The sequence below is a fragment of the Cynocephalus volans genome, chromosome 10 (assembly GCF_027409185.1).
Source record: "Cynocephalus volans isolate mCynVol1 chromosome 10, mCynVol1.pri, whole genome shotgun sequence".
NCBI classification, from domain to species: Eukaryota; Metazoa; Chordata; class Mammalia; order Dermoptera; family Cynocephalidae; genus Cynocephalus; species Cynocephalus volans.
This window is the reverse complement of record NC_084469.1, coordinates 5,323,561-5,348,655: the sequence shown is the minus strand read 5'-3', so window position 1 is coordinate 5,348,655 and position 25,095 is coordinate 5,323,561. Positions and strand designations below refer to the sequence as shown.

At 38.7% G+C, this 25,095-nt stretch overlaps 1 protein-coding gene and 1 non-coding gene across 2 annotated transcripts; both read right to left on the bottom strand.

The window, feature by feature from the left end:
* Positions 1-862: 862 nt before the first annotated feature.
* Positions 863-24,847, bottom strand: MED1 (mediator complex subunit 1). The gene is made up of 17 exons (XM_063108919.1): positions 24,640-24,847; positions 21,970-22,076; positions 19,007-19,085; positions 17,180-17,234; positions 16,944-17,076; positions 16,231-16,259; positions 13,788-13,859; positions 12,857-12,931; positions 12,258-12,331; positions 11,769-11,858; positions 10,520-10,631; positions 9,496-9,620; positions 9,130-9,248; positions 8,151-8,352; positions 6,024-6,119; positions 5,797-5,902; positions 863-4,347 (listed from the first exon to the last, which is right to left on the bottom strand). Exons 1-17 carry the CDS (start codon positions 24,662-24,664, stop codon positions 1,107-1,109), a joined length of 4,740 nt encoding a protein of 1,579 aa, XP_062964989.1. The 5' UTR covers positions 24,665-24,847; the 3' UTR covers positions 863-1,106.
* Positions 20,917-21,018, bottom strand: LOC134389776 (U6 spliceosomal RNA). The gene has a single exon (XR_010024752.1). It is a non-coding gene; the product is annotated as a U6 spliceosomal RNA (small nuclear RNA).
* Positions 24,848-25,095: the final 248 nt, after the last annotated feature.

Sequence of the window (25,095 nt, the reverse complement as noted above, 5' to 3'; positions counted from 1 at the left end):
TGATTAAAGTCTGGACTCCTTCTCCTTGTGATGAAGAATAACAAGGAGCCCACCTCTTAGGAATGGTATCAGTTCTCCTGCAAACAAAATGCTGGGATGTGAACTTTTGGCACATTGTGGAAATAGGAGAATTATTAATTCTGTAATGGTTTTCATGCCACTGGGTCAGGAAGCCTGTCCCACATTAAACCTTACTGCATATGAAAGCATGTTTACATCCCAAAAAGCCACCCTAGCTTTTTTTTAAAGGAAAAAGAGATTAATACCTCCACGGGGATGTAACTCCTAATAATCCTATGATGTCTGAACCCTATGAAAAACCACCTGAAATAAAAATATCATTTTGGTTTTTCTGTTTAACTCCAAAGGTGGGCTCTGACTAACCTGCTTGGGCTTGATGCTACAGTATTAGCACAAGCTACATCCCTACCACCAAATAAACCTTGCTCTTCTACCTCCCATCATTTTGAACCCTAAACCTCATAGATTTAGAAACACTGTATAAAAACAAACAGTTAAGAGTTAAAATATTACAAATAAATAGCTCAAATAATCTTCCCTCCCCCAATCCTAAGAAACAGACACCAAACATTACTCAAGTGTCCAAAATGACCAAGTCCTTCATTTGCCCATGCCTCAAATGGACAATTACCCAAACAAAGGTGAACAACCTTCATGCAGATGCATCAAGGAATGTATTGCTTTCTCATTTTCTGCCCAGCCCTTTAAGTACATGCACTAAAATGAGTTTAAAACGTTGCCTAAAAATGGAAAAAGGGAGAAAAAAATATATATGAATATTTCCCACAAAATTTTCCCACCCTTCCCTCTCCCTACACCCCTCCCATCCCCTTCCCTTTCTTAAACAAGTATAACTTTCTTACTGGCAAAGGAACAAGGAAATCTTGGTAACCAGAATCAAACTCTGTGGTCTCTTTAGTAGGGTCTGGAAATGCCTTTCTAAATTCAACCAGCTCACTGTCAGAGCCATGCCATTTAGGATTCTTAAACACAAACCAGACCTATCTGAATCATCCCTTGTGGTGGTTTGCCTATAAACTTATCATTAATTTTTTTCTCTGGCCATGTTTTAGAAAATGAGGTTCCTAATTGCCGATCAGGGCCACATCCATAAGATCATCATCTTCCTCCCCAATCATAAACTCTGGGCTGAGCCTTGAGGGCCTGTCTGCAGATAAGATTGTGTTACTCGTCATAGACAAGGACTGGTCTGAAGAGATGGGTGATTTAGACCAACTCTCTGGCTTGATACTATGAGATTTTTTTTTATCTCGGTCTTTGTCCCGGTCCCTATCTTTGTCTTTCACTTTCTTCTTTTCCTTTTTGTGCTTCTTGTGCTTCTCTGTGCTGTATTCTGGAAGTGGTCGAATGCCATCATCTGAGCTGGGGCTGTTCTGATAAGATTTCTCTGCTATGGAAGAGCCTGACTCGCTTTCACTGTCCAGATTCTGGGGGGTATATGCTGGTGACTTACTATGGCTGGGAGAGCCACGCTCATGCTTTGGAGTGGAACCACTGATGAGTGGAGAGCCATAGCTTTTGGAAGAGGCCATCTGAGGCCTGAGCCCTTCTCCACTACTTTCCCCAGGTTTCTGCAAAGTCACTTTGGCTTTTATGCTGGGGGAGCCTCCATCATGCTTGCTGATGATAATTTTTGCCACACCCGTGCTGCCCACATTTTTCGACTCTGAAGTCTTCTTAGAAGAATCTACTGAGCCCCCCGAGGTGGAAACCTTTGATTTATCTTTATCACTTTTCTCACGCTTACCCTGGAACTCTCCTCCTGACATGTTATGTTTGGAGGACATGGGATGGCTAGAAGAGTTTGTGCTAACCCCCATCTGGCCATCCATTGGGTCTTCACCCCCAGGGCCGCTGGTGACAACTCCATGCTTCAGTTTATCTATGACAGCTGTCAAGGATGGCTTCTTATTTCTGCTGGGAGATTTCCCTTTGGAACTCCCATGTTGGTTCTGAGAGGATGACATGGAAGAGCCACTTGAGGAAAAGGAGGAGGAAGATGCTGTACAAGAATTAGATGATGGGGGAGTTTTCTGGGACAAGGAGCCTGAAGATCCTAACCCTGAAGATGACTTCATGCCAGAGCCTGAACTAGTTCCAGACATATGAGAAACACCAGAACCTGAACTGATAGGGGACTTGGCTTTAGAGGATGGGGGAGTCCCAGGAATAGGCTTCATTGGAGAGGCAAGCTTTTCAGTGCCTCCAGGTGGCCTTGAATGAGAAGGAGATATGTTTGGTTTACTTAAAGAAGGATTCATAAGTGATGATGGCTTCCCTTGAGGTTTCATCTTGGTGCTGCTAGAGCTGCTACTTAGTCCATGCTTGGTAATGGGAGAGGAGCCCGGCTTCCCCCCAGACTGAGATGAATTTTTAGACTGGCTAGATCCAGAAGACCCTTGGCTAGAATATATACTGCTACTTATCTTGGAACTTGATGAGCCTTCTGATTTACTGCTTTTCGTCTTGCCTGAGGTGGAAGCAGAAGACGAGGAAGAGGAAGAATGGCTATGATGGCTTTTGCCACCTGAGGAAGACACAGAACCACTACTGGTATACTGACTGTGAGAGGAGGGCTTGCCCACCATCACTGTTCCCTTAGGAATCTGAATAGTGATTTTGGGAATGGGTGGTGTGGCAACACCTGGAGGAGTCTGAGATCTTCCTGAACTGCCTGGAGATTTGGATCCACCTGTACTGGTAGGTGGGGTAAAAGGACGGTTAGAAGAACTGTGAGATGGAGACTTTCCCTCAGTGTCTGTCTTCTTCCGCTTTGGAGGCTTCTCTTTGCTTTTCCCATCATTAGAAGGGGTCCGACTGCGCTTCCCTGGTTTGCTGTCTAATCCTGTGCCTGACAGACTACTATTAGCGCTGCCATTGCCTTCCTTTACCCTCTTTTGATTCTTTTCTTTCCCTAAGTCCCCAGTGGTCAGTAAAGGACTCTGACTACCACTGTGATGCTCCATAAGATCTGCAGGACCCAAAGCCTTACCAGTTACTGATATAATACTGAAATCAACTGTGTCAGCTTGGTTGTTGCCTTTAAACTTTGTCTCCCCATTATCACCTCCAAGCATTGGCACCCCCAAAGTATTTAGTGCCTGAGATGCAAATCCTTTGAAATCATCATTATCTCCACTTTGGCTGCTTTCATCAAAATATTCTTCTCCAAAACCACTTTGGCTCTGGCTGTTCAATAAATCAGGATTGAAATCTACCCCATCAGGAAAAAAATGATTGGTAGGAGAGTCACTACTGGGGCTTCCAGTAGCATCTGCAATAAGGTCAGCTGGATCAGTGTATGGATTTTCATTATTATTAGTCTGAAAGACATCAGAGTCAAAGAGAGCACTCTGAGAATGCCCAGAACTTGCAGAATCTCGAACAGGGGTGCCAATGGGTGGGCAATCATCACTAGTGCTGGGAAGCTTAGAGGCTTCTTCTGCAATATCTGAAAGGATATCAGTTACATCTGGGCCAATGCTGTCTGAACTGGATAGTCGGACCATCCTTTGAATACTGGGTTGGGGGTGAGGTACTGGTTGTGGGTAAGTTGTTGGGGGAGTGCTACACTGGCTTGGAGCTGGAGTTATGTGTGGCGTATCCAGCGTGTCAGTTGTCATATTGACATCAAAGATAGGGTTCTGTGAGTCAACATCCATTGAAAATAGCTCCCTCTGAAAGTCATCTTCAGTCTGATGCTTGGGTTTGTCAGGTGGTAATCTTGATGACTTCTTCTTCTTGGTTTTGTTGCTCCCCGAGCACATTTCCATCCGGGGTGAGCCAGAAGAGGAGTTCTGCCTTTCTAAAGGGCTGCTTCCATAAAGGGTTGAGAAATCCTGGGCAGGATTATCTTTAAGAAGGTTCATGAGCATCGGGTGATTCTTGGTGTTGCCGGCCATCGAAGAGACAGGTGGCGGCGTGTGATGAGGAGGGGTCGGACTCGAGCCAATGGTAGACCCCCCGTTCCCTGTGATTTGCAACAAACTGGTAAGAATTGGGTTCTGAGACACCTTGCTGAAGTCCTCCCCATGGCCCACCGACTCATGCCGATCTTTGATGCTCATGCTCATATTAAACAAGGTGGTAATGGGACCCCCCGGAAAGGTGTTGGTTGGTGTAGTGGTACCACTCATTGGGTTGTTGCCTGTGGTCATGCCATACCCTGGGCTGCTAGCCGGGGGCAGGTTCTTTTTCACCATATCTTCAACTGTCTCTGCAATGAGGGACAGTGCTGGAGTGTCGGCCTGAATGGTTTCAGCTTTCCTCCGAATAGCCCTCATGGTCACAGGGATGGACATACATCTACAAGGTAAAATGGAAAAAACAAAGTTAATATTGTACTTGCTGCTGAATGAAAGCAATTTTTCATTTGGGAAAACAAACTCTGATTTTGCCTGAAATTTAGATAAGCCATCAGAGGTTTGCAGTAAGCAGTTTTCAGGTAAGGCAAGTAACCTATAAGGCAAGAGTAGTTCTATCAAATGCCAGAGCTTTCAGTAAATTCATTCTAAAAAGAATCTGACCCAGTAGACAATCAACCTCTTATGAACCACAACCAAAAACAAACCACAAACAGGAGTCAAAATAATTAGATTTCATATTGAACTAAAAGAAAACTGGTAACAATGGAACTTAGAAAGAAAATACATTTCCTCTGGGGCTTCACATAGTAATTAATGGTATATATAATTTCTTTTAACTAATGAACCATTAGAAAAATCTCTCGACCCAAGTTTTAAACTTTAATGGATTAGTGCTGGCTGGTTAGCTCCATTGGTTAAGCACAGCCTTATAACACCAAGGTCATGGGCATAGGTTCAGATCCCTGTACAGGCCAGCAGCAAAAAAAAAAAAAAATACCTTAATGGCTTATATCATCCCAAAGCCCAAAGCTACATTGTTGTGAAAAGAGCTACTGCTGAGGGCCGGCCCATGGCTCACCTAGGAGAGTGTGGTGCTGATAACACCAAGGCCACGGGTTTAGATCCCTATATAGGGATGGCCAGTTAGCTCACTTGGGAGAGCATGGTGCTGACAACACCAAGTCAAGCGTTAAGATCCCCTTACTGGTCATCTTTTTAAAAAAAAAGAGCTACTGCTGGTATGAAATCTTATTTGTTTTAAAACAAAGCACTTTTTTATCTTCCAGATGAATTTATATTTATAAGCATATGTTTGAAAACATTTTGCTATAGAACATATGGCAGCAAACTTTTTCTTATAGGGCCACATAGTAATATTTTAGTTTGTAGGTCATATGATTTCTGCCCAACTACTCTGCATCTTAGCTTAAAAGCTGCCATAGACATGTAAATGAATGGCAGTATTCCAATAAAATTTATTTGCAAAAATAGGCTGCCAGCCACTACTTTAGAAAAATCTCGAAATTATATATTAATGTTTCTGAGAAGCTGACTGGCTTAAGTGTCTTCCCACACATTGCCATTTAACATATTACATCTGTTAAAAAGTGGCACAGAAGATAGGTGAAAAAAAAAATCTGCATCTTATTTCAGCTCTCTCCTACCTTAAAGTACCCTAATGCCAGGCCTGAAGTTACTTCCTATTACTCTTACAGCGATATTTAAAAAAACAAAACTCAGATCACTTTTGAATCCAAAAGCAGAGAAGGGTGTATTCAAAGCAATGACTAAATGCTTTTCTCCTTTATTCCCAATTCACTCTAATACTAAAGAAAACATTCTTTATACATCTCTTAAGGAGACCTTGATGGAAAAGGGCCAGTGCTACCTTTGAACAACTTTGGCAATGAAGTCATCTGTGCAGATGAGTGCATCTGACAGCCCCTTGTAGAGCTTACAGCTCACGTGTGTTGAGTCCTGCACATCCATTACCACTGAAAGACAAAAATATATAGGAGGTATTGGAATAGAGTCAGCTTCTGACTTTCCATCCAAAAAAGATACAGGGAACAAACTGAATCCCTGAGAGAGGTGTCAGCCACCCACACAACTCACCACACACCAGGGAGTCATTCACAGGGTGCTGAAAAGATACGCTGAAACGGGACTCTGAGAGGGGACACACTTCAAATTGGAGGAGCCCAGGAGAATCTAAAAAGCAAAGTAAAAGATCATAAAACAATCAAGCAAATATAAAACTTTAGATAAATAATAATCCTTAAATATACACGGTGATATTCTTTCTGTCCCTCATCAGAAACTAAATTCCACACTTTTTTCAAACACAAAACCTATTATGTCATCCACAGATGATAGAAGGAATCAGGTTCCAAGTAATCTGCCAGTTTATGTTGAAATTTCTCTAGAACAAAAAGTAACTAAACTTCCAATTTTCTTTTTCCTTTTTTTTTTTTTTTTTTTTTTTGGTGGCTGGCCACTACAAGGATCTGAACTTTTGACCTTGGTGTTATAGGGCTGTGCTCCAACCAACTGAGCAAACTGGCCAGCCCTAAACTTTCAGTTTTCTAAGATGAAGATATTTAATCCCTAACATGTAAAAGACTTTGGCAGATATAAACACACTGCCTTGAAAGTGAATTCTGAAAATAAAAGTGGCCAAGAGGAGTTTTCTCATTCTATTTGGTAAGTAGACATCCAGAACCACTGCCATAAACCCTGCTTTCTATCTGTGTTTGGAACTGATAACTGTGCATCCCATAGTTTGGTAAGCAGAGATATAGAGGCTACTATCTAAAATGATGTATTTATGCCAAATACACATATCTAACCATCATCATAGGTTCTTAAGCTAAACGTGCTGGCAATCCAGACACAAGGATCATACTCACGGTTTCTTGGGAAAAAGAGTGCATCTCTGTAGGATTAGTTCCATAACTATACTATGAAAACTCATTTTTAGATTCCCTAAAGCTATCTGAAGAATTCTCTTAGGATTCAAACACACAGAACAGCCACAAGTTTGCTTGCATATGTTCTATGTCATTGCCCCAAGTCTCAAAAATTTCTCATTTCTCAAGCAATTCTTATTCCCACAAAAGATTTCCTGATTTACCTTCCCTGTTTCTTCTTGCCTACCATTTGCACTGATACATATCTATCCCTGGAGCGCTTTTAATGACAAAGGTAAAAATTTAACTGTGGTTAGCTACAGCAACCAGTGTTTACATCAAGGCTTCTCATAGCCAATGGTGTTTGAAAAACATCAGCACTGGGACACAAGTCACCTTTTCATAGCTATATGATTAAGTTCTTCAAAGAATGGGAAGAGAAAATATACTCAGGCAGGACTAAGGCTTGGAGGCATTGTCCTAACAACCTAAAATTTAGATACGAAGAAATCAATATATATATATACACAATGGAATACTACTCAGCCATAAAAAAGAATGAAATTCTGCCATTTCCAGCAACATGGATGAGTCAGGAGAAAAGTATGTTAAATGAAATAAGCCATACAAGTAAAGAGAAATACCTCATGTTCTCACATATAAGTGGGTGCTAAGAAAGAAAGAAAAGACCAAGACAATATGTTGAACTTTCAGAAGGGAAAAACAAACCTAAGGATACTTGAGATAGGGGGAAGGTGGAAGGGTGAGTTGGGGAGGGATAAGTTGGGTAAAGGGCATAAAGAAAAATCACAATTTGTAATAATAATATGCTTATAATAAATTAAAACAACAGAAAAAAAAAAAAAAGAAATCCAGACTGGCCAATTATCTCAGTTGGTTATAGCACAGTGCTATAACACCAAGGTCAAGGTTTCAGATCCCTCTACCAGCCAGCCACAAAAAAAAAAAAAAAAGCTTCTTTCACAACAGCATTCCAAGATCTACCTTATATTCATACATCTCCTGCAAGGTACAGGCCCTAAAATATCCAATTACATTACTATGTTCAGAAAAAGAGTTAAGTCCATTGCAAAAAACAGTGGTTTCCAAATGCCAATCTACCAATTGGTTCTATCAAAATCGTTTGTGGACATTAAACTAGATTCCCACCTCCTCCCACTGAGGTTCTAATTTCAGTTTATCTGGGTGTGGAAACTAGGCATCTGTAGTTTTTAAAGCTCCACAGGTGATTGTGATGAGCCACCAAATTAAAGAACCACTGGAGTAATCAGTTTCCACCTTCCAATAAGAGTATCAAAAGGAAAAGCAGTACCTTCTTTCAAAATAGTTCTTTTGACACAGCTTCCAATTAGGGTATTATAGGCCACTTGGTGTCTGATCAGATTTAGGATAAGAGGTACTCGGCCAGGGTGCTGAAAGGTGATTTTGCTAATAAGGGTTCCCTGTAGACTTCGGCCATCTGGAAGAGGCGCATCCTTGTTGAGGAAATAGCAGTGCTGCTGACCTGGAAGAGCCTGGGCAAAACAAAGTAAATGAGTGCTTATTTACTTAGCCACTGTACAACCACCACAAAATATTCTGAAAAAAACCTACTCCTTAAAAAAGCACAGCAAAGTCTTGGGGAGTAATACAACTCTGCAGTCAATTCTTTGATCAGCTGATGTTAAGTCAACCCATTACACATTTGGCTAAAAAGATCCCTTTTTAATAAATGCTGTATGCTAATGGCTACCTAGCTAACATAAAAATTACCTCAGGAATCTGTGTTTCCTAAACCATAAGTGCAAAATCTGTATTTTTAACAAAACACCCTATATAACTATAACGCAGCCAGAATTTGGGAACTACTCTAGTCTAAACTATTGTGAAACATTCGAATAAATTAAAGCTCAGATAAGATTCTAGAACCTTACATAATTTATTCATTCCAGTATTTTCTTCTCTGTTTGTACTTGAAGAACTTTTCCAGATTATAATAAGCTCATAGCACTTGAAAAAATTAAACAATAAGAATTCTTATAAGCTTGTAAAAGTTCAGAATACCATTAAGATACTTTTATCTCAAATTTCAACAAAGAAATGTACATTGTTGTTTCCTGACTTGGAAGCTCATGCCCTTTTTCTTCAGTATGTTTCAGAGATTTCTGTAATTGCCTGCCTAAATGAGGAAATAGGACATGATCCAACAGTCCAAAAGAAAGTTATCTGACCTCCATAATGCTACAAAGGAAAATTCTGATCTTGAGTCTAAACATAACCTACAACTTCTAGCTCCATAGGGTCTTACTTACAGCATAAAATCGCATGTTGTGACTCAAAGGTATGGGATCAGGGTCCTTTGACAGCTCAAATTGAGTGATCAGTTCATAGAGGGGTACATAAGTTGGTTGAGCTTCAAACAATGGAATTCCTGGAAAAATAAGGAAAAATCAAAACGTTGACAGCTTGGTTTCCCTTCACAATTTCTATATTCATTCACCCATTTATTCAAAAAGTACTTCCTAAGCATTTACTAGTACAAAGCACCATGACATCTCTACCCATCAGTACTATTTTGAGGCCTACAAGACTGAAATAGGTCTAAGACAATCTGAATTTGAAGTTTCTTTTTCACATCTTTAACAAGTGAGTATTAGTTCCTGATGCTCAAAACTCACCTGTGCAGTTCTGCAGTTTCTGAACAAATGCTCTAGATACTGGGATTGGCTGGGGAAATTTCAAAAAGAAACAGGCAGGAAGATCAACACTGTTGGCACTGGTGATTGAGGAGAAAGAAGGGTTCCTTCAAAAAAAAGAGGGGAGAAGGGTTGGATTTTGACTTGATATGAAAAGTACAAACACCTATTCTTAGACATGTATGTATCACAGGCATGTACTTACAAAGTCTGTCAAAAGCTCACTCTTTGAACTTCCTTCCCCCAATTCCAAAACATGCTATTCGTTAATGGCTGAAGTATTTATTTATTTTTTAAATTTTTTTAAAAGATGACCGGTAAGGGGATCTTAACCCTTGACTTGGTGTTGTCTCCACCACACTCACCCAGTGAGCTAACCGGCCATCACTATATGGGATCCGAACCCGTGGCCTTGGTGTTATCAGCACCACACTCTCCCGAGTGAGCCACAGGCCGGCCCATGGCTGAAGTATTTAATCAAACATTTATCCTGAGGCATATTCTCCAATTATTATTCTAACATAACACCAAAACAACATAAGATAAAATGGAGGAATCATTAAACCAAAGGAATTAGCATAGTTCTCTTATTTATTTTTTTTAACAGTTCTTTCTCTCTCAGAGGAGAGAATGTGGTTTTTGTTTTTTTAAAAAGATGACCGGTAAGGGGATCTTAACCTTGACTTGGTGGTTTCAGCACCATGCTCTCTCAAGTGAGCCAACCAGCCATCCCTATATAGGGATCCGAACCCGTGGCCTTGGTGTTATCAGTACCATACTCTCCCAAGTGAGCCATGGGATGGCCCCAGAGAATGTGTTTTATGAGCAGACTTCAAAGAGGAACATTCAAGTAGATACTGAACAAAAGAGAGATTAATGTATAAAACAAAAAGCCAACCTCTAGAAACAGAAGCAGGGGAAGAGCCAAGTGAATTACCTGTTTCATCACACTAGGCTTGAAGTTGAAAAAATGGACTTTGCTACTCTAAAATTATGTTTAACTTACCATTTGTTGTCAGCTGGATGTGACCCCATAATTAATGGTGCAATTGGGAGTTTATACATAGCAGATGTCCCTTCAATTGTCACTGATGCATTCATGCCCAAAGATCGAGGAACTAGGAATAGGAAAGAAAAAGGGTGTTCTTCAAAATTACACAAATTATGGGGATCATATTTTTAAAAAAGGATATCTTTTTCATTATTTATCAGCCAGAATTTATCAGATACTATAATTCCTTTATAACTTAGAAATGGTGGAAGTTACCTTTCTAACCAAACAATATTTCTTTTTGTCAGTAAATAAAACACAAGAAACAATGTTTCTAAGAAACAATTTTTTCTAAGAAAAAATTTTTGAAGGGCTCATTATCAATACTTACTTATTTTCTCCAACTTCAGAATGCATTTAAGCAGGATTATAATTATGGGATAGAGTTAATAATTGATGTTACAAGAGGACCAAATGTGATTTTAGGCTATTTCTCATTATCTTTTGATATATTAAATGCAAACAGAAAATTACATCCATTACTGTAGTTATTTAGTAAGATGACTAATTTCTTTACCTTTAAAGTAATGAGTAAAGCTGATTATTTCAGGTCATTCACTCATTTACTTTTTCTTCAAAAGAACTTATTAAGCTCCTATTACTCCTGTTATTAAGCTCCTATATATGTATGTATATATGCATGAGGGTACTTCAGAAAGTTCATAGAGGGCTGGGCCCGTGGCACACTCGGTAGAGTGCTGCGCTGGGAGCGCAGCGACGCTCCCACCGCGGGTTCGGATCCTATATAGGAATGACCGGTGCACTCACTGGCTGAGTGCCGGTCACAAAAAATTACAAAAAAAAAAAAAAAAAAAAGAAAGTTCATAGAAAAATAGAATTAAAAGATAATACAAATCTTTTCATGAACTTTTTGAAGTACCCTAGTATGTGTATGTACATATATGTATATATGTACATGTGTATGAATTTATATATGTGTGTGAGTGTTCTATTTATCAGGTGCAAATGGTAAGGATAGCAAACTCATTTAAGAGTAGCAAACCAGAATCTACAGGCTGGCTGGGCATTCAAATTTTTTAAATATTTCTATTTATTTATTTTTCTCGGTGGCTGGCTGGTACAGGGATCAAACCCTGGACTCCGGTGTTATCAGTACCATGCTCTAACCAACTGAGCTAACCAGCCAGCCCCTATTTTTAAAACACTGAATAAAACTTTCAGTTGCTTTACAGTTAAGTCTTACCATTATTCTCATGCAAAATGATGGGAGATGTAGTCTTATCATCCAGCAGGTCAGAAGGAGAGGCATAGTACTTAATGTTCATTAAATGACCTATGAAAAATAAAACTTATTATTGCATCTTTACCAGGTAAGTTACAAATAAAGAAAAACATTCACATTTCTATAAACTGAAAGACAAGAAAATAGTTTCATAAATATGAAAAGTCATGCTCCAGAGCAATTTATGAGATATGACAGATTAAGTATTGGGCTGGCTGGTTATCTCAGTTGGTAGAACAAGGTACTGACACAATACCAAGGCCAAGGGTTCAGATCCCTACACCAGCCAGCCACTAAAAAAAAAAAAGATTAACTATTGATCTGGGAGCAACAATTTGCTTCACACAATTAAAAAAAAGACTGGGGGAGGGCAGGTGTTAACATCTTAGAAATCATTACAAAATACACAAATTACACATTTTTCTAAATAAGCAAAATAGGATCACATACCCCCACTCCTTGGAGTGAGATAGCCAACACTTCCATGAAGAATCTTATCCAAGGGACCAGCATTAGTTGCTTTCCTGCAAGACAAATGATCTATGTTTGCATGTACACGTATTTAAGCCCTCAAGGTCTTAGTAGACAGTGTGATATTGAGTTCAACCCTTCAAAGTATTATAATACTATCCTAATGACTCTGTCCTGTAATTGGGCATATAGCAAGCTTATTTCACTTTCAAAGTAAAGAGAATATTTCCAAGTACACACCAGTACGTAATATCATGAACAAAAATTACAACTAGACTATTAGATAGGAGTCAAGGTTTGACAAGTCTTCAGATAAAACCTACGAAATACCAATCAACAACTTAAGTGATACTGATACTCAGAAGATGGAATGTAATCATCATTTACAAAGAGAAGGGAGATGGTCAAGATGTATAATACAGGTATAATACAGATACATTTTATACATCTATGTTTAATATAGATTTATAATATAATAGAATATATCTATAATATAGAAGTATGAAAGAGGACCCTAACAACCCCCTGGGTGAAAAAACCAGAGGCTCATATAGAATTGACACTTTAGTCAGTCTTACCAGTACATAATTGCCATTTTAGATAGATCCTGTTCTAAGGATTGGAGAGCCAAATACATTTTTGTCTTCAGTTTGCTGGAAAGTAGAGGAGAACATGAGTAAAATAGTTGAAAAATATACATAAATAAACACAAACATTGATATAGAAAGCCTAGAGGGCAAATCTATATTGAAGGCAACTAAAATATAAAAAAAAAAAAAAACTTTAATGTTAAAGTGATTTTTATCACTATCAAAGCTTTTTTTTTTTTTTTTTTGTCGTTTTTTCGTGACCGGCACTCAGCCAGTGAGTGCACTGGTCAGTCCTATATAGGATCCGAACCCGCGGCGGGAGCGTCGCCGCGCTCCCAGCGCAGCACTCTACCAAGTGCGCCATGGGCTCGGCCCTATCAAAGCTTATTTTTAACTGTTTAAAGGAGCCAAGAAGGTTAACAGAATCCCAGGATGGTTAAAAATAAAAATGATAGGGCCGGCCCGAGGCTCACTCGGGAGAGTGCGGTGCTGATAACACCAAGGCCACGGGTTCAGATCCCATGTACGGATGGCCGGTTCGCTCACTGGCTAGGCATGGTGCTGACAACACCAAGCCAAGGGTTAAGATCCCCTTACCGGTCATCTTTTAAAAAAAAGAAAAATGACATGCCAGTTCCACAATAACTAATTCCTTTCAGCCTGAAAATCAATATGGTGAAGACATCTCAAGGATTATAGTCTATCTTCTAGCATTATAATACATTAATGCAGACACTGCCTATTTAAAATACCTTTAAAAAAAACAAAGTTGGAAGCTGAGTTATAGGTTGCAGTATGAGTAGAAATCAAGAATGGCATATGGCAGAAGAGTTCGCAAATTTCTAAGCACAAAACAGCTTATAAATTTATAATGATTTTTCCAAACAAAAGCAAAAAATAAATGAATAAAAATACTCACTTGTCTCCTGGAAGGTTATACAGATTAACAAGACCCTTAAGGTGCTTAGAAAATTCATCAAAATTTTTTTCCCTACAGGGATTTCAGGGAAGAAGGGAAAGAAAAGAGAATACAACATACAATTACTACTCAATCTTACAATAAAGTGCCAAAAATCATGGCTATATAAAACTGATTTTAACAATCTGCTTTAATCTTTTTCCCCCAAAGTTTTCTAGAGTTAATCAAAAGTAGGAGTCAATCAAAAGAAAATATTTTCCTTTCTCTCTCTGCCCCGTTTTTCTGGAGAAGGTGCAGATAAGCAGCATAAAAGTCAAAAGGAAAATAGTCAAAAGACTTGATAATTCATAACTAATTAGCTCCTAAATAATGAAACCTGATTTAAATTAATCACTTTCCTTTCTTCTTACTTTATAACTGAGGGCTGACCAGTTAGCTCAGTTGGTTAGAGTGAGGTATTACAACACCAAGGTCAAGGGTTTGGATCCCTGTGTCAGCCAGACGCCAAAAAAAAAAAAAAAAAGTAACAGGGTGGATGTGGATAGAAAATAAGACTTTTGATTGTAGAAGTAATGAGAAGTAAATAAATTGGGAAGATAGAATACTTTCAGGTATACGGCAACATAAGGGCAGAGGAGAGAGGAAAAACAAACACTAGGAGAGATGGGAGAAGTACAGAAAAGAAGGTGGGTATTCTGGAGCCAAACCACATATTCCAAAATATTCCTATGACCCAGGAAAAGGAAACAACTACCATGACCTGTGGCTTTCTAGGCCTTAATATTCAGGCTTAGATTCTTAGTCAAATAAGTAAAGGGATTATTTCCAAGTACACACCACATCTCAACAATTCTAACTCTGTGTATCTTTTAACTTTAAAAAAAAAAAAAAAAGGCACCTGGAAAGCTAAACTGCCATGACAACATCAGACACTTCATTACTTTAACATTTACTGAGCACTTACTGCCCAGAGTGCTATGAAGACAATAAAAAGAAACAAGGGTAGCAAGAATATATATTCCCTACCTTAATATTACCATCTATGCTAAGTGACTAAATATATCAAGTTGGGGACTGGCAGATTAGCTCAGTTGGTTACAGCATGGTGTCTTAACACCAAAGTCAAGGATTTGGATACCCATACAGGCCAGCCACCAAAAAAAATAATAAATAGAGCTGGTCGGTTAGCTCAGTTGGTCAGAGCGCAGCCTTATAACACCAAGGTCACAGATTCAGATTCCATTACCGGCCAGCCACAAAAAAAATAAATAAATAAAGTATTAGGTAAAGATTAACATCCTTTCTGAGGCTTCCACTTTCAAATAAGCTTTCAAATTAACTTTAGAACATCATAAGTTAGTATAGTCTCCCACGGCAGGGGAGACCCAGAAATATTCGCTCTTTCAGGAGTATTCTGGTAATACACCATTGCTAGACTTACTAATTCAGTGATATCATAAAAAGGTTATTTTTTATTTTGCATCACAATATTTTAAGGCTGGTTCAAATTTGGTTCATTTGACTATAAGCACCTTTATACTGATGATTGAGGAGGCTGAATATAAAATTTATCTCCTCAGAAAAAAATTTTTAAATGTCTTAAATAAAAAAAAGAAAAGTAATTAAAAAAAATTTTATTTCCTCAATGTTAGAAAGAGTCAACAACACTCTTTCTAAGACAACCCTATGTGGTACCTGAGAACTTCACTATGTTTAAAACAAAATTAATGTACTTTCTTAAATTCCCAGAAAGTTTTAATTCTAGGTTTAAATTTAAGCATGAAACTTTCCACTCAATTCAAAAGAAAAAGGCAAATTAGTGGAAAAAGCCACCAACTGCTAAAAGAATCTGTCTTCAAGAAAAGCACTTTTACCGTGATGGGAATTTATCACACATATACCTTAAATGTAAAACAAATTTTCTCAAAATCAAAGTGAAGAAGTTCTTTTCATGTTATAGACTCAATTTTCTCAAGCCTTCTCTGATTCAATTATTAGGTTCTACTTATTTTTGTTCCACACAGAATTCTGAAGGAAAGATCAGTAGTTCTCAACCAGGGGTCATTTTGTCCCCAGGGGACATTTGACAATGTCTATAGATATTTTTGATTGTCACAACTGATGGGATACTACTCAAAACCAGTGGAGAGAAGTCAGGGATGCTGTTAAACATCCTACAATGCACCAGGCAGCCCCCTACATCAAAGAATTTTCCAATCCGTATTGTCAATAGTACTGAAGTTGAGAAACTCCAGAACAGATTGAGCAGGGTAAAAAATCGTGCTAAGTCAATTCTGAAAGTGAAAAAGTACAGACTGAAAAATCTTGGCCCAAGAAAATAAATTTCTTCTTGAGGAAAATAACTTCTGACCAGTCTCAAAACCTAGCTATAATGAACAGCATTGTTTGTCAATATCAAGGAATATAAATGTTACTTGCTCACCTTAACTGCTGTACAAGCTCTGGACAGCTCTAAAATCAAAAAAAATATGTTAAAACACTAAACTACTTTAATACATTTGAAGACATCAAAAGTTTTTCTCTTTTTTTAATATCACATGCTTTATAACAAAAACATTAACACTACAGAAGGTCCTTATATTCAGATATCAAAAAGCATCTTCTTTCTACTTGGTGAACCATGGTGGTTAGGATGGGAAATTAAAAATCAAAATATATCAAATAATTTCTAAAAGACTCAGCTTTTATTTAGCAGCTTGTTTAAAACATTAGGCACTCTCTTTAATGCCATTCTGGAATCCATATCAAATTGTCTGGTTATATACACCTTTTACATTCATCTCTATTATAAGATTTTTCAGATTATCTATCCTTCTTGATTATGATCTCTTTGAGAATAGGAACTATAAATTATTTATTTCTGTTGTTCAATTGCGGCTCATGTCTGTTGATATGAAAAGAAAAGGGTTTCTCTGGTATTTACACTTGCCAAAGTCCTTGGATGATGTCAGAGATGGACCCATGTTATTCTAAATTCCACTTTATAGCTACTCATGTTGTAGCCCATCACATCATCTCTACAGTGGCTCAATGAAAAAACCTAAGCCCAAGCTATTTAAACCCCGACAATTCATTTTTAAATTAATGTCTCTAAGTAAACCCCACAGATTCCGGTGAAATATCAACAACACATACCACAGGATTCTCCCCATGGTGAGCCACTTTTACATCACAAAGCTGTCCTGCAGGATCTAACTGCACTTCCACATAGAACATATCTGACGTGATGTAACATTCAGTGCCACTGGCACTGAGATGAGAGCCCAGTCTAGCGGGAACAAATCAAAACAAAAATTAATAGAAGACACATAAATAAAGCCACCCAAAGTTAACACTAAGTTAAACATCTTGCCTACAGATAAACCACTTACCCATTCTGTCTTGCTATGGACTCCAAGCGATCAGTCATTGCTGGTAAAGATGTTACTATGAAAGGGTAAAAAATGGAAATCACAAAGAATGTTCCACATAACTGAAATGGTATTAGTCAGACAGAAAAATCTTAAGGAGTATAGCCATCCTTCCAAAGCCATAAACACATTCAATAGTTCAAATGCTTGTAATGTGCACAAGTTAACTGGTAAAGCTTAGCTGTAGCCTATACAGCAACAAGGGTCAAAAAAAGATCTATTTAAAAAATTATTGGACATTTCTCCTCTACCTTTTTCATTACTCCTTATTTGGGACAAGTTGTGATTAAATTAAAGAAGACACAATTATCTGCTAATGCTGGAATTAGGAAGATTAACATCAAAACGAACATAACAACAAATACTCGACGTTCATAGCAGCATTATTCACAAGTTAAAAGGTGGAAAGAACCCAAGTGTCCATCAACAGATGAACACATAAACAAAATGCAGTATAAACGAGGGTACTTCAAAAAGTTCTTGGAGGGCCAAGCCCGTGGCGCACTCGGGAGAGTGCGGCACTGGGAGCGCAGCGATGCTCCCGCCGCGGGTTTGGATCCTATATAGGACTGGCCGGTGCACTCACTGGCTGAGTGCTGGTCACGAAAAAGACAAAAAAATAAAAAGTTCGTGGAAACTTTTTGAAGCGTTCAGTCTCTGTACCAGCCGGCCACCCCCCTCCCCCAAAAAGTTTCAAGTTTTTTTTTTTTTTTTTTTTTAAAGATGACCGGTAAGGGGATCTTAACCCTTTACTTGGTGTGGTCAGCACCACGCTCAGCCAGTGAGCCAAACGGCCATCCCTATATGGGATCTGAACCCATGGCCTTAGTGTTATCAGCACCACACTCTCCCGAGTGAGCCACGGGCTGGCCCGAACTTTTTGAAGACCCCTCATACATACAGTGGATTATTTAACCAATAAAAGGAAATAAATTCTGATACATGTGTCAACATGGATGAACTTTGAAGACATTATGCTAAGTGAAATAAGCCAGTCACAAAAAGACAATTATTATGCTTCCACTCATATAAGGTATATAGAGTAGTCAAATTCACAAAGACAGAAAGTAGAATGGCAGTTGCCAGGGGCTGGAGGAAGGAGGGAATGGACATTATTTAATGGGTACAGAGTTTCAGTTTGGGAAGATGAGAAAAGTTCTAGAGATGGATGGTGGTGGTGAGTACACAACAGCATGAATGTAATTAATGCCACTGAACTTAAAAGTGGTTAAAAGGGTAAATTTTACATTATGCACATTTTACCACAATTAAAAAAGAAAAAAACAATACTCAGCTGAATCAGGTTCATTTGTGGTGGATCACAGTAATATCTGTCTTTACTTTCATTTATAGTAGCTCATGACTTAAGTTTTATGTTTCCTTTCCTAAAAATTTTGTCCATAATCACTGTACAAATCTTTTTACATAGAGTTTAAATGTCAATCTTCTTATTGAGAATTAATTAAAAGAATTAAAATAGAATATGTGAAGAAAAAAAGGAACTTCTTCCTGCTATCTTATAGTTACCCTTCATCAATTATCTTTTAACTCTAAATCAGCCTCCAAAATAGGATTGAAACTAAATGTTTCAAAATCGAAATGGCTTCGTTCCTGAAAAAATGTTTCAAAAGTTCAGGAAACAAGCCACTTCGTTTCCATAAATGAAGCAACATCTAGCAAAGAAAGTTGACATATACATCAATTTATACTTCTAGTGTAAAGTATAAAACTGTCCTTCTTAAACTGGGGGTTTTATGAAATCAGCATATTCCAAAGGTATTTACAAACCTTTGAGAGCCTTCTGCAATGTCTCCAAACAGCTGACCAAATGTTGATGCCCTCCAGAACTTATCACAACCCTCTTCTCCTGTATCAAGTGGGAAAACATTTGAGGTAAAAATCAACCAAGTCAACAGTGTTTCAGTTAAACACACACATTATCTTAGTAGTAATAATTCAAGACAGTATATAGATTCCATATAGTATACAGACTCTTAAATGTTACTCTGTCTACCCACCCAAAGAAAGAAAAGTTCATATACATGGATACATCCATATCCATATACATGAAGGTAGAAAAAGGTATTCCCAGATCTAAAATAAGGTAACCTTCAGGGAAAAATTAGGAAGAATAAAAATGTAATAGATGAGATCTGTCTCCTGTAAAAGTGATTACATCCTAACAACTAACAAGGTGATTCCTACAACTAATAAGGTGATTTGCATATAATCTGAGAAATTAACCAAACCTTAGTGAAACTAGATTGACTCTAAGAAAGAGAACAGGTAGTCCAGAAAAGGGACTCCCAAAGAGCAAAAAAATTTAACAGTTTTCCTAACCTTATCTGGGGAAAAAGTTTAAGTCTCCAGAAATGTGCACAGTTTTATGGTACAAAGGTAGTTTTTCAGCTTTTCCTGTACTAAATAAATCCATCCCTCTACTCTAATTCCACTCTCACAAAACAAACTGATTTATTAATAACCTGGCTTCCCTAGTACCCTGAACGGAGAAGGTGTGCTCTGGACAATGAATAACAGTATTCTGGAAACTGAAAAGATAAGCCCTCTGTTGTAAATTAATAAAATGGCATTCTGATTTACATGCTAATCTACTGAGATTCGATTAGTATGTCAGTTGTTGAAAACTCTTTAAAGTCTTGATGTACCAGGGCTGGCCTATGGCTGGCTCACTTGGGAGAGGTGGTGCTGATAACACCAAGGCCACGGGTTCAGATCCCTATATAGGGATAGCCGGTTGGCTCACTTGGGAGAGCATGGTGCTGACGACACCAAGTCAAGGGTTAAGACCCCCTTACCGGTCATGTTAAAAAAAAAAAAATTAATAAATAAATAAAGTCTTGATGTACCAATAAAATTAGATTTCTTAATCTGCACAACTGAGAAGTAGACAAGGGAAACCAGGTGACCAAACCAAGATACTGGTACCCTAAGAGACCCCTTAGTAGCCACGTGGAAGGCCTCTATTTTATGATGTCTCTCTAATGACAATATCACTTATGGAACCTATTTCAAACTAGAATATGATTGCCTTGGAGTATAAAAATGATGACTTCTGAATTTCCAGACTGGAAAAATTGCTTTTAATCTATTTAAGACATTTTTTAAAAATACTTCTTTGTACACAAACCTGAGCCGGAAAATACACATGCATTTGTAGAATTTACAGTTACAGAAATTCTTTAGCAACATGACATTTTGATATCCATTATCTCATTCGATCCTTAAAAGCTATGTGAAAAAGCAAATTGGTATTATGTGCCTCCATTTTCCAGATGAGGAACTTGAGACTCAGAGATATTAAATAATTTGTCCAAAGTCATATAGGTAGTACATACTGGAGCAAAGCCTAAAATACAGGTCTTTTGACAGCAAATTCCGTTCTTCTGCTAGTGCTATATTGATATGATCATTTTAAACATTGCAAAGTCTACTAAACTGAACTTACTCTAGACCAAAGTAAATGTTGGTGTGGAGGAGGGGGTATTTTCATTGAAGTACATCATATATACAGAAAAGTATACAAATCATAAGTGAAGAGATCACAAAGTGAATACACCCTATAACTTCTACCCAAGTCAAAAAATAGAAGTAAAGTTTTCTTGACTACTACTGGAATCATATGAATAAACTTTTTTTTTCTTAATAAAATAGTTTTATTTAGATTTCAAACAAACCAAAAAAAAATGGAATGCTTCACGAATGTGTGTGTCATCCTTGTGCAGGGGCTAATCTTCTCTGTATCATTCCAATTTTAGTATATGTGCTGCCAAAGTGAGCACTGAATGAACTTTTAACATCCAGCTCTCAGACTGGCCACCACCGGCTTTCTGCACCACCTCCACCCCCACCATCTTCCACTTAACTGACTATGGGATTTCTACACTGATGAATGTCTTGGGAAGGAAAAGTAGTAGTGTAGAGAAAGAGGTTGACAGTGAATGGTGAAAACTGAGTCACCTGTATTAAGAATGAATCCCAAACTCTACTAGTAGTATAGATAAAATCAAAGTAGTATCACATTAGAATCAAGGAACTTAAGGCCAGCCCATGGCTCACTTGGGAGAGTGTGGTGCTGATAACACCAATGCCATAGGTTCAGATCCCTACATGGCAATGGCTGGTTGGCTCACTTCAGAGAGCGTGGTGCTGACAACACCAAGTCAAGGGTTAAGATCCCCTTACCGGTCATCTTTAAAAAAAAAAAAAAAAAAGAATCAAGGATCTTGACAGAAAGTGAAGAACGTCTCTTACACCAGTCTATCAAATGTGTCCCCCATAGGAGTATTTCTTAGCACCCTTGCTTGAAGTACCCCAGAGTACTATAACTCACAACTAACACAATTCCAGGGGGCTGGCCAGTTGGTTCAGCTGGTTAGAGCATGATGCTGATAACACCAAGGTCCAGGATTTGATGCCTGTACAGTCCAGCCACCAAAAAAAAAAAAAAAAGAAGAAGAAACTAACACAATTTTTTAAATACACCTCCTTCACTAGCAGAAGAACAGAATTTGCTATCAAATGACCCGTATTTTTAGTCTATTTTGGGTAGACTCCTTAAGTTGGTAGCCACTATGTATTCAGGTGTTTTATAATAAATAAAACTGAAGACACACTATTATAACTAATTTCAACAACTCCACAAAGAGAGTTTAGCTTTTTAATTAATAATTATTATCAAATTAAATAATTATCTAAACACAACAATTTATCCACTTCACTACAGTCCTCACCATGACTTGACGCACAAGCTTAATGGTTTCACTCCAAGGTCTATTTTGGTTAAATTTTGCGTGAAGCCGTTCCAAGAGAGAACTCATCTTACTCAGCTTTTCCGACTCTATGATATAAATCAGAAAACATCATTAGAAACTCTTCTATCAAGACCTTCCACAGTTTTTCTCGGAAAAGAAATCCCCACATTTCATCTCAGTAAGAACTGTTAAGATATTTTTCAATATCATTTACTTCAAAACACACAAAGATATTTTTAATTATAAGAAAACACATAAATTACGGGTCTGATGTACGGAACACCATAAAAGGACTGCTTTCTCTTCAAACTTTTTTTTTTTGGCAGCTCTCCAGTATGAGCATCTGAATCCGTGACCTTGATGTTATGAGATGGCGCTCTAACCAACTGAGCTAATAGGCCAGCCCTATTCAAACTTTTAATGGAAGCCAAAGAAAGAACCATCTCTAATCATGTTTCATTATCAAGCCTACAATTTAGTGACAGTCATTTCATTATATGCATGAAATCCTTTGCATTATTTATGTATAGTATACATTTGAACATGGCCTTCCTATAGCTAGTTTGTTTTCAATATGAAAATACTGACTTCCTTAAATTTTTGTCATTATTTTAATAGACTGATTTATAAGTATGATCAAGAAAACAAGCTGTATTTACCATTAAGAATTTTCCTATTTAAATTGAAGCTAAAATTATATGGGCAGGGAAGAGATCAATAACCAAAGGATGAGTTTTTAGCAAAGTAAGAGAAAGGTGGAAAAGACTGGCTGGCCCTGAACTAAGCATGTGAATGAACCTCCTAAACCCTCCAACCCTCTAATTCTTGAACTGTCTAATATGAGCAAGGACCTGTGCTACACACCAATAGAGATGAAAAAATACATAATATGCCTGACATGACATCATGAAGAGGTGTGGATAAGTTAATGTGGAAATAACCATCGCACAAAGCAAAGTGAGAAATACTCTTAAAAGGGCTGGCCAGTTAGCTCAGCTGGTTAGAGCACAGTCTTGTAACACCAAGGTCAAGGGTTCAGTTCCCCATACCGGTCAGCCACCACACAAAAAAAGAAATGCTCTTAAAAACAGAGACATTTGGGCCGGCCTGTGGCTCTTTTGGGAGAGAGTGTTGCTGATAACACCAAGGCCACGGGTTCGGGTTTGGATCCCTATATAGGGATGGCCGGTAAGCTCTCATGGGAGAGTGTGGTGCTGACAACACTAAGTCAAGGGTTAAGATCCCCTTACTGGTCATCTTTAAAAACAAACAAACAAACAAAAAAAACAGACATTACTATTGAAATTTAAAGGAGGAAAAGTTCATAATCAGTTGCGGGGAGATTACAGAAAAAGTGACAGTTGATGTTGGCATTGAAAGATCAATAGGTCAGAAAATCAGAGGTAGGGCAGTTAGGAGAAAATCTTTAAATCAACATTCAAACTCCTTCCTTCAATGCCCTTATCTTCTGAAAATCTGGTTTGGGGCTCTTTCAGCCAGTTTATAGTTCTGGACACATTTCTGCCAATTCCCACTTTCAAACCGTTTATTCAAGTATTATTAAGTCCTGGGGAGGCTGGTTAGCATAGTTGGTTAGAGTGCGGTGTTGTAACACAAAGGTTCGGATCGCCATACCGGCCAGCTGCCAAAAAAAAAAACCCCTAAGTCCTGGGTATACAGAAGTGACCAAACTAAACAAAAATTCCTGCCTCATGGAATTTCCCTTTTACACATCATTTCCTTGCAATCAAGAAGTATACTTTTCTTCTTCCTCCCCTTCAAAACACTCCCCTAGATCAAGTAATTTGTACAGGCCGGCCGCAAGAAAAAAAAAAAAAAAACCAAAACACCACTCCCCTTCTTTTTCCTTGAGAAGCCTGCTGATAACTGTCTTTACTTCGATGCTCAAATCAAACATTTTTGAGCAACTATTATATGCCAGAGACTTTACAAGGATGAGTAAGGCAGGGTCCCTGATCCACAAAGCTCAGAGTAAACTGGAGAAGGTAAGTAAACAATAATACAGTGACCTGTGTTAATAAACTATGCCCAAAATGAGAACGAAGCATTTAAACTGAAGTGTGGAGTTTTAGAGAATCTGAGTAAAGTTCCACAGAAAAGGTGTTTTTCAGCAGTTCTTAGTTCGTCCGTTGAAAGGATGAAATTCAGTGTAGTCTTAAAATACACAGTAGCGCAGGATCTGAACACTGTGACATTCTAGGGAACTGTGTAGGCTTTTAGTATCATAAGAACCTAAGTATTTCACTCACGCCAGAACGTCCTCCAGTACATTTACACACAGCTGTGTACTATTGTTTTTGTTATTATTCAGACGTCTCTTCCGGAACGAGGTGTAAGCAGGTTTTAGACTCACTCGCCTGGTCCCCCATCACTTTAGGCTTAAAGTGCCCTGAGGCCCAACTGATCGTTCCTAGTTGAACATGAAAGCTTCGCAGAAGTTGGGAGCCCCATTACCCCAAAGTCTGAGCTCCATCATCACCAATGAAGGCATGGGCAGAATCTACAACACACATTCCGCCTCCTGGACTCTGTGCCCTCCGGAAAGTGGCCCCCACGGGACATCGGCCCCATCTCCTGTCACAGATTGGCTTTCCCCAGTTGTGTCCCGCCCCCTCCTCAGTCACTCACCCTCGGTTTCCCCCTGAGCCTTCATCCTGACGGCGGGGAGGGCCTGGTTCCGCCACAATAGGATAAGCGTTTCCCCACCGCTAACGGGGAAACCAAGTAGGCTCGGGCTCCCGGGACGCAGGGCACCGGCAGTCCCCACTGTTCCCGGGAAAGCTCAGTCTGAAGTCCCCGGCGGCAAGAAGAGAAGGGTGCTCGCGGCCGCCGCCATCTTCCCCAACGGAACTTCCCAAAGATCGCGAGATTAACCGTGATCCCGAGAGAGAGAAGGAGCGGGCGGGGCACAAAATCTCGCGAAAATTGGTTAATGCGAACTTCCCGCGAGATTTCTTCCAACCAAGTTTTTCCTTCGCTCCAGGGTGGCTGAGGCCTTACGCCGCTCGGTCTTGAACTTATGAGCGGCTGGCTTTCGGCTCTTCTGCGGAAACTGGCATTTTTATATTGGCAGCTAAATTAGTA

Excerpts from the sequence above, each read along its gene's own strand:
- MED1 (XM_063108919.1), bottom strand. The coding sequence starts at position 24,664 with ATGAAGGCTCAGGGGGAAACCGAGG. Across the intron at positions 6,120-8,150 it reads AAGAACTATTTTGAAAGAAG|ATTCTCCTGGGCTCCTCCAA; the intron begins GTACTGCTTTTC and ends TTTGCTTTTTAG. Across the intron at positions 4,348-5,796 it reads ATTGCCAAAGTTGTTCAAAG|ATGTATGTCCATCCCTGTGA; the intron begins GTAGCACTGGCC and ends TTTACCTTGTAG.